We start from the raw sequence: 9,746 nt of genomic DNA on the forward strand, positions 1-9,746 counted from the left end.
TTTATCATAGCATGTAATTGCATTCAGATATGTAAACAGCATTAACAGTTGCAAGAACAAGATTTCTTCATTGCAAGATGTCATTCCAATTCAGAACATATTACAGATTCATTATGTAAACATTTTCAACCCCAAACTGGAACAGTTTCTAGAGAAACAGTAAACAGTGATTCCACCTTTTGAATTCGATGAAGAGTAGGCATTAGTTGCTACCGCCTCCAAAAAGGTACCCCAGGGAAGATCCACCACCAGGAGCAGAATGGACTTTAGTAGATGGTCTATCCTGTAAAAGAAAAGAAGCCCATGAATCATTTTTAATGAAAATGAGTCACGATATAAACTACATGTACATGTATGTAACACACAATATGCTGTGATACCATCACCACTATGACTATTGTACGTGAGATAGACATGCAATTGGTCAAAGAAATATCCACAGAATGTCACTGGAAATAAAAGAGGAACTGGTCTTAAAACAATAACAAAGCTTTAGCCTTGTTCCAGACTAATTTGGTGTCGGCTACAGGAATTGTTTTCGCTATTCCCTTCCATCAGCAAAAAACTGGAAGACTTAATGCAGCTAGATCCTCGACAACATGCCATGTTAGTTTTGATCTACCTCTCTTTCTTCTAACTCATTCTACTGAGATCGCATTACGGTCGTCAATCTCTTTTAAGTCTATGCAAAATATGCCCTAACCAAATAAGCTATCATTCCCTTAATTTATCCTCAATATGTGCCACTACCACTGTTTGTTGTTAGGAATCGATAGTAACAATAAATAGGGAAAACAAGATATAAGATTCAATTCAACTTGTGAATGAGTTCAAAATATCAAAATCAAACAATGGCTAATCAGTCTTGTGCTCTCCCGCTTTACTAACGGTTCAAGATAACCATGTCATTATCATCAAGCAACCACCCTTCAAATGTAACGCACAATAAAGAGGTAGGAGAAGCAGGGAAAGACATGCATTTTAAATCATCATCGTCTTCAAGAGTGAGCAGCAATCTCAATACAACAAATGTTTCATAACAATATTGATACAGGACATTGACTGAAGATCTCATTAACACTGTATCACCCTCTTCACCATTTGCACATGCAAGTTTGTGTTAAAACACATTCGCAAATACAATTATAAACACACCCACATGGGCACAGATTACGTTTAAACAAGTCAATGACTGACAAAAATACATAGAAATATGACGAATATCATAGACATACCGTAAGGAAGTTTCCAGCGTTCTGGCCATCAGCTCGGAAATAGTTATTCTTTTGGCTTCCCTGAATCCCAGCAGGAATTTGTTTATTAGAGTCAGCAGGTGGTGCAACAATAGAAGGCTTCTCTGGTGCTGCATTGCTTCTCACTGGAGCCTGGTTTTGCAAAGGAGTTTCCCCGTTGTTTGCAGCTGTTTTCGGATCTGGAACTTGTGAAGCCTCTCCTCCTCCAAAAAGGTAACCAAGAGAACTCTCCCCACCGCCGCTGCTGACTCCACGACCCATTGTCTCTAAATTCTTAGATTCAACTTTTGTAACTGCACCAAATTTTGTAAAAAAGATTACCGAGGGCTCGATTCCGTTTGAGTTGCACAACTCTATTTCAGTTGTCACAAAAACAAGAAAGAAACTTAATTTGAAGAAAGAAATTGAAAGTGTCTCTATTTACTTGGTTATGATAAAAAAAGGTAGACAAATGAATATAATTTACTTCTAATTTGACGTAAAGTATCTGAACATGAAAATTAAAGGAATCTTTTTCTTTTTTTAAAAAGTAAAATAAAATTCCACTACTCATTCCTACAGCAATTTACTAACTAAACAGAGAATTTGTAGTCATTTTCAAAATATGACGATGCAATCTACCAGTCATATCAGAGCTCAAAGTAACGGTAATTTACCATTTAGCAACAAAGTGATCCACCAGCTCACCACATCGTTTCTTGGACGTAATGGAAAATAGATAGAGAAATGAATAAAGTTTAGTTGTAATTTGATGTGACTGAATATGATAATTAAGGAATCTTATTCTTCTTTTTTCCATTTTACTCTTTCCCGCTACCCACTCCTCCAGTAATTTCACTTATCTAAACAGAGAATCAGTGCATAATTTTCCCAAAAAATAAAATAATAATAATAATAATAAATACACACACAAACACAAAAATGAACTTATCACATCAAAAACTCGAAAATAACAAAAAAAATAAAATACTATTTAACACTAAACTGATCTACACGTTTACCAGATCATTGATAGCAATTAAATGAATAAACAAACAGCAAAAAACGGAAACCACTGATTAATGTCGCAGTCAAAAAAAAATTTTCCATATAAAAATCAGAATCAAAATATAGATCTGCAAACAAAAGCAGTTAAACAAACAGGCATGTAATGTAAATTATTTTAAAAAATTTAGAGAGCGAAAATAGAGGGAGGGAGAGAAAGAGAGAGTACTTACACTTCTTACAGGTCAGATCTGCGAGAGAAGATATTTGAATATAAAGGGTAGATTTTTTATTTATTATTTTTCCTTTTTTGGCGAAGGAAAACCAGAATTGGCAAGTATCAAGTTTTTATTTATTTGAATTAGTATTACAAAAAATTGTAACGCAAGTCCTAGACCAATTGCGTTTATGACTTCTCAACTTTTAGTTTGTAACATATTAATCCTTGTAGTAGTAATAGTTCACTTTGTATTATAAGGTCACAACCGAAGAGATTGAACAAACTTGAATCGATGTAACATTAAACCTATCGGTTCGAAAGCACGATGAAGAACAACAAAAGTCTACAGACCGCCTAAATGATATCAACAAATAAAATCTCCTAGTGATATTTTTTTTTTCATTGTAGAGATTTGGAACATATTAAACAATGATGATACCAAATTTTATTCCTTAATCTACCTGAGTTTTTCAAAATAAAAAATAAAATGATTGCACTAAATAGCCGGACGAGTGAAATGAGGGAGAGCAACTCGATCGACAAAAAAGAAGAGTAGCCCTCAAAAACCTAGCAAAGTCATTATTTATGAATTCTTGAACAATTATCAACCAAGATATAAGATAAAGAGAAATGAGGAAGACTGGCAAGAATGTCAACCACAAATGGGGAGCGAATCGAAAAACTCAGCTTTTTGGAACCGACCAGTCTTCCGTACCATCCTCGCACCTCATTTCCCTTTTTCAGTAAATAATGAATAGCAATTGGCCGAATAATTGTTATTTCACTTACAGTTAGTGCGCCTCTATCGAAGTTGTAAGATTATCAAATAATCTTGTAGACTATATATTTATTTATTAAAAATTCGAATGACAAGTCTTCAATATATATATATATATATATGAGAGAGAAATGTTTATTTCTAGTTTTATATCTTGTGGAAACATCAATCTTGTGAATCCACTTAGTGCTATGCTCCAAGGACGGATGAAAATGTTTATTTGTGGAAACAAGTCTTTAATGACCAAGTCAACAAGACTATAATTTTAAAATATGTAAGTTTATTTTTCCCCTTCTAAATGCTTATTGCCAATCCCAAAATGCATAGATTTTTCAAAGCCTCCTTCTCCCCACTATGTGGTCTTTAAAACCCACCCTAATGCCCTCTTATGATATGATATTCGGATACAAAATTGGATATAATTCATATTTTTAAGGTGTCCAAACTCCAAAATATCTGCTCAGTTTCCTACAAGCTTGAACTTTAATAGCTTGTTTGGTAGATAAAGTTCTGTAGTATGGACATTATTAAAAAAGAACGATTAATATCTTGTCTATAGTACTATCCAGTTCTATCGGGTCAGCTCTGGAAGGTTCCTAGGTTACATTGTAAACAAGTGAGGAATAGAGGCAAATCCTGAAAAAATACAAGCTGTTATCCAAATGAAGCCTCCAACCAGACCCAGAGAGGTACAAAGTTTGATCAAAAGGATTGCTGCCCTCAGCCGGTTCGTCTCTAAGTCTACGAACCGATGTAAACCCTTCTTTGACACATTACGATGAGGAAAGAAGTTTGAATGGACCAAAGAATGCCAGGACGCCTTTAACGAGTTAGAAAGACAACTAGCTCAGCCTCTGTCGCTTTCAAAACCTAAGGTAAGCGAGGTCCTGAAGCTATATTTATCTGTTTCAGAACATGCCATTAGTGCAGTTCTGACCCAAGAAGAGAACGGCGTTCAACACCCAGTCTATTACGTAAGCAAAGCGCTTCACCAAAATGAGCTCAGATATTTACCTGTAGCGAAGTTGACATTCATCCTGCTGATGTCAGCACAAAAACTGAGGCCATATTTCTTGGAATACCCTATTGAGGTCCTCACCAATTATCCATTGAGACAAACACTGCAAAGACCCAACACTTCAGGTTGGATGGCAAAATGGGCAGTCAATCTCGGACAATTCGACGTCAAATACATGCCTCGTTCCTCCATCAAGAGCCAATCGCTCGCCGACTTTGTCTCTGAGTCTGCAACGTTCCAATCGAGGAACTACCGAAAGAAACCCCATGGGAACTTTATTCGATGGTTCATGCACCGGAGAACGATCTGGGGCTGGCGTAGTATTAATCAGCCCTGAACAACGTATATTCTGCAAAGCCTTGCCATTTGACTTTAAAGCTTCAAACAATGAGGTCGAGTACGAAGCTCTCATTGTCAGAATAAGGATGGCCTCAAGGTTGGGGATCTCCGACCTAATCATACATAGCGACTTCTAACTAGTCATGAATTAGGTCAACGGTGTATATCTGGCGAAAGAAGAAAGAATGGACAATTACCTAGGGGTTGTAAGGAAAGAACTTGAAAGGTTCAACACCACCCAAGTCAAACAGATTTCCCGATCTCCGAATGGCCACGTCGATGCATTGGCCCACCTAGCCACCGGTGAGGGAATTGAAGAATTCGATAGCATCCCCGTGGGAAGAATATCCCTACCGTCTACCGAGTTGGACAAAGTGGTCCATATGATGATAGACCCCAAATCAACCTGGCAGGATAAGATCGTCACCTACTTAAAAATCGGGAAATGTCCAAAAATTTTGCAAAAGCTAGAAAGCTTCAAATCAGGTCGGCCAGGTATACACTCATTGACAATGTACTATACAAACGGGGATATTCTATACCTTTGTTAAGGTGTTTAAATGAAGAAGAAGCTCAGCATACCTTGCAAGACGTTCACGAAGGAATATGTGGAAACCATTCAGATGGGCTCTCACTAGCCTACAAGATCATACGACAAGGATACTTCTGGCCTGCAATAAGACGTGATTCCCTTGAATTTGTCAAAAGATACGACAAATGTCAGCGCCTCACCCCCATCATAAACGCTCCACCGCTTGAGTTGACCCAGTAATAGCACCTTGGCCCTTTGGGAAATGGAGGGTCGACCTAATTGGACATATGCCCGTTGGAAAAGGAGGTGTAAAATTCGCCATCATCGTAGTTGATTACTTCACCAAATGGGCCGAGGCAGAGCCACTTGCCAAGATCACCAAACATAAAACAACCGACTTTTTGTGGAAATCAATCATCTGCAAGTTCGGTATACCTCACTCCATTGTTATGAATAATAGAAAACAGTTCGACAACGCACGACTTTCAGATTTCTGTGAAGAGTTCAGCATCAAGAAATATTTCTCAACTCCGAACCATCCGCAGGTAAACGGCCAAGTCGAAGCCATTAACAAAATTATTAAGCATACATTGAAAGCAAAACTTGACTTGTTTAAAGGAGGATGGGCCGACGAACTCTCCAGTGTGCTATGGTCTTATCGCACCACTGCAAGGACTAGCACGGGAGAAACTCCATTCTCACTGGCTTTCAGTGTAGAGGCTGTGATCCCACTAGAAGTCAGCATTCCCTCAATGCGCATAACTGATTACGACGAAGAAAGGAATCACATGGCTCTTCGTACGGAACTCGACCTTACCGAGGAGAAAAGAAACAATGTCGAACTTAAAAATGCCTTTTACAAGCAGCGGAACGCCAAGTACTACAATCAAAAAGTCCGAAAAAGAGAATTCGAAGTAGGATCCCTCGTATTACGAAAAGTATTTGTCCCTACAAGAGAGGTAGGCAATGGATGCTTGGGGCCGAATTGGGAAGGCCCCTATCTGATAACGAAGGTCCTGTTAAAAGGGGGATATGAGATGAAAGACTTGGAGGGTAGACCCTTACCCCATCCTTGGAATGCCGAACACCTCAAGTAGTATTATCAATAAACGGGAAAAATCCGTGGCATATAAAGCCCACTTGTAATGTCAATTACACCAATGAAAAGGGACTTCCTATTTTTGAACATTTTGTTTAGAGTACTAAAGAATCTTACAAAGCCCTGCTCTATACGTAGGCCGATCTAAGAGTGTAAGTGCTGCGACCCTTAGTGGACATCCTCCTAAGGAATCTTAAAAAGCCTTGCTACATACGCGGGCCGATCTAAGGCTGTACGTGTTACCCTTAGTGGACATTTCTCCTAAAGAATCTTACAAAGCCCTTTTCCATACGCAGGTCGATCTAAGGTCATAAGTGCTACGACCCTTAGTGAACATTCCTCCTAAGGAATCTTACAAAGCCTTGCTACTTACGTAGGTTGATCTAAGGCTGTACATGTTACCCTTAGAGGACATTTCTCTTAAGGAATCTTACAAAGCCCTGCTACATACGCAGGCCGATCTAAGGCTGTACGTGTCATCCTTAGTGGACATTCCTCCTAAGGAATCTTACAAAACCTTGTTACATACGCAGGCCGATCTAAGACTGTATTTGTTATCCTTAGTGGACATTTCTCCTAAGAAATCTTACAAAGCCCTGCTCCATACGCAGGCCGATCTAAGGTCGTAAGTGCTGTGACCCTTAGTGGACATTCCTCCTAAGAAATCTTACAAAGCCCTGCTACATACGCAGACCACTCTAAGGCTGTACGTGTTACCTTTAGTAGACATTCTTCCTAAGGAATCTTACAAAGCCCTGCTACATACGCAGGCCGATCTAAGGTCGTAAGTGTTGCGACCCTTAGTGGACATTCCTCCTAAGGAATCTTACAAAGCCCTGCTACATACGCAGGCCGATTTAAGACTGTACGTGTTACCTTTAGTGGACATTCCTCCTAAGGAATCTTACAAAGCTCTGCTCCATACGTAGGCCGATCTAATGTTGTAAGTGCTGCGACCCTTAGTGAACATTCCTCTTAAGGAATCTTACAAAGTCCTGCTACTTACGCAGGCCAATCAAAGGTTGTATGTGTTACCCTTAGTGGACATTCCTCCTAAGGAATCTTACAAAATCCTGCTACATACGCAGGCCGATCTAAGGTCGTAAATGCTACGACCCTTAGCGAAAATTCCTATTTAGAAGTTCTACGAAACTCAGTAGCATGTGCAAGCCGATCTAGGTTCGCATGACTTACTAGTTCTGTCACATACGCTGACTAGAAGACATTCCATCACTAAAAATTCACGAAAGGATGAAATAAGCAATAAAATTTAGACCCCACAAAAAAAAGGCATTTTCATAAGCATTCAAAATAGAGTACGACTCATCTTCGAGCACAAACAAGATATCCATAAAATTTAATAAATTCATCACAAATCCAAAAAATGTCCTAAGAAGAGCTAGGGGGAGAGAGGTCTTCGCGAGGAGTTACATCATCTTCATTAGCAGGAGAAATTCGAACCCCTGCCGCTTCCGACAAAGCTGAAGCTCTTCCTTCTGCTCTTCCACAACCTCCTCAAGGAAACCTACGTTGAACCCTGGCCTCTCTCTGCGAATGTGTTTTACTACTTCCTCCAGAGCCACAACATAAGCATCCTGAGCAAAAGTATTAAACTCGGAGGATGACCTCCAAGTCTCCACTGCCCTCGCAGCCCTAGATTCATCCTCCTCAACTCTACGCATCGCCTCTCTTGCTCTCTCATTTACCTCCCGTACCTTCTCCACAGCCTCCTCAGTCTGAACTCTCTCTTCCTCAGTCCTCTTCTTCTCAGCTCAGCCCTATGATCGACCTCCTCCCTCAGAGCTTTAATTTCTCTCATCCACTTCTTCTCCATCTCCAGCCTCGAGTTCAACTCAAACCCCATCGTGTTAAGCTTCTCCTCGTATTCTTTTTCTTTTATTGTAAACTGAACTCTCTCAGCCTCCATGCTGTTATATAAATTCAAGGCCTGATCCTTGACCTCCATCAGTTTGTCAAGCTCAGATTTCACCTACATTAAAATCCACAAGTTAAGTACCTCACAAATATGTAAATTATCAAATAAAATGAAGTAAGGAAAATACCTTATCAACTACGGTCGTCATGTACAGGATAGAGCGATGGCTGTGGAGTTAAGCAGTCACTAGGGCCTCGCCTATGGGCATCTCATTAAGGAAGCCCTGCTTCTTTTCATCACAACTCCTGGTAAGCAGGTTTGAAGAATCACGCAGAGGTGGGGGAAGTGCAGCAGTAACATCCCTCGATGGAGATGGAGCTCGCAAGTAATCCAGGAAGATCTCTGGATGGTGGCCTAGCAGTCTGTCCAGTGATGGCCTCTATAAGTCCGAGCGCCTCTCCTACACCCTTGCCAAGCTAGTCGAAGTGAAAGCAGGTGCCGTAGGAGGTGGCGAGGTATGAGCTGGAGACGGCAAAGTGATGGCTACCAAAGGAGAAGAGCTCAACGCAAGATCAGCTTCAAGGATCCTTGGTGCGGCCGACGTACCAGTACGGTTCCTCTTCAAGGGGACCTCGTCCTCTACTTCCTCAGAACGACTTTCATACCGTTCTGGGACATCCCTCTTCTTGGCCTTCGTTGCGGCCACAGCTTTCACCGCATTGTATCCCAACATTTTCTGAATTGAAAGCTGTAAACAAAAAAATATGTCAGTACTCAACTCTAACAAATATCACCTCAATAAACCAATCAAAACCGACCTGAACTGGTCGGAACCGATGTAGACGCTGCGACGGTAGAAGGCCCCGGCACTCTGGTTTGAATCAAGCTGGCCTGGAAAAGGTTGGAATTCGAGAGCAAAAATTTGCAAGATCTCTGTTTCTTCGGCAATGCAAGAATTGCTTCCGCTCGCCTCTGAGTGTCTTTCTTTAGTGTAGGCCTCTTGTAATCTGCACATTAACATGATATCAATTAGAGCCGCTCGGAATACAATCTAGGTCAAAACACCAAGAGGCAGTTACTTACATAATGAGTGATAAAGTGGTGGGACCACATCGTCCCTATTCACCTCGGCAGAATGAAACTACCACTCTCCCGACACATAGAACTACTCTTTCTTCCATTTCTTAATCGAGAAGGAGGTGTCTAAAACCAGAGAACCTCCCGTCCTTGGCCTAACACTTGTGTACCACCAACCCGAGTTCTTCCCATCCTCCTTAAAAGTAAATAAAGAGTTGAACTGCTCAACTCTAAGCTCAGGGTTACCTAATCTATCCCACAGAATAAGCGTGGCGATCAGAATTCGCCACCCATTTGGGCATAACTGGGTCGGAGCTATGCCCCAAAAAGACAAGAACTTACGGATAACCCTAGGAAGTCCGGCTTGAAGGATGGCAGAATTCAATGCGACACATCACATAGGGGAAGCGTCAGCATGGTCAGATGGTTCAGGGATTATCATAACTACCGAACTCGAAATATCATATTTTGCCCTCCAACTAGCTAACATATCACCTGTAACTACCGAACTGTAAGAACTAGCCTCCCACTTCAACTGATCGTTCCCTTCACTACCCATAGGGGAACCCA

At 40.6% G+C, this 9,746-nt stretch overlaps 1 protein-coding gene across 2 annotated transcripts; it reads right to left on the reverse strand.

Annotated features, from left to right (window-relative positions):
• Positions 1-2,557, reverse strand: LOC111402159 (protein SPIRAL1-like 2). 2 transcript variants are annotated; one of them, XM_023030281.1, is made up of 3 exons: positions 2,471-2,557; positions 1,236-1,546; positions 1-283 (listed from the first exon to the last, which is right to left on the reverse strand). In XM_023030281.1, the coding sequence occupies exons 2-3, from the start codon at positions 1,512-1,514 to the stop codon at positions 203-205; spliced, it is 360 nt and encodes a 119-aa protein (XP_022886049.1). In that variant the 5' UTR covers positions 1,515-1,546; positions 2,471-2,557; the 3' UTR covers positions 1-202. The 2 variants fall into 2 exon arrangements, with proteins under 2 accessions (XP_022886049.1, XP_022886050.1); XM_023030282.1 differs by lacking the exon at positions 2,471-2,557 and adding an exon at positions 1,910-1,928.
• Between the last annotated feature and the right edge of the window lie 7,189 nt (positions 2,558-9,746).

Source organism: Olea europaea, chromosome 10 (assembly GCF_002742605.1).
Source record: "Olea europaea var. sylvestris chromosome 10, O_europaea_v1, whole genome shotgun sequence".
Lineage (NCBI taxonomy): Eukaryota > Viridiplantae > Streptophyta > Magnoliopsida > Lamiales > Oleaceae > Olea > Olea europaea.

Bases quoted from the DNA above. Each gene is read 5' to 3' on its own strand.
- LOC111402159 (XM_023030281.1), bottom strand. From the start codon at position 1,514: ATGGGTCGTGGAGTCAGCAGCGGCGGTGGGGAGAGTTCTCTTGGTTAC. The intron at 284-1,235 runs GTATGTCTATGA...TTTCTTTTACAG, and splicing joins ACGCTGGAAACTTCCTTACG to GATAGACCATCTACTAAAGT.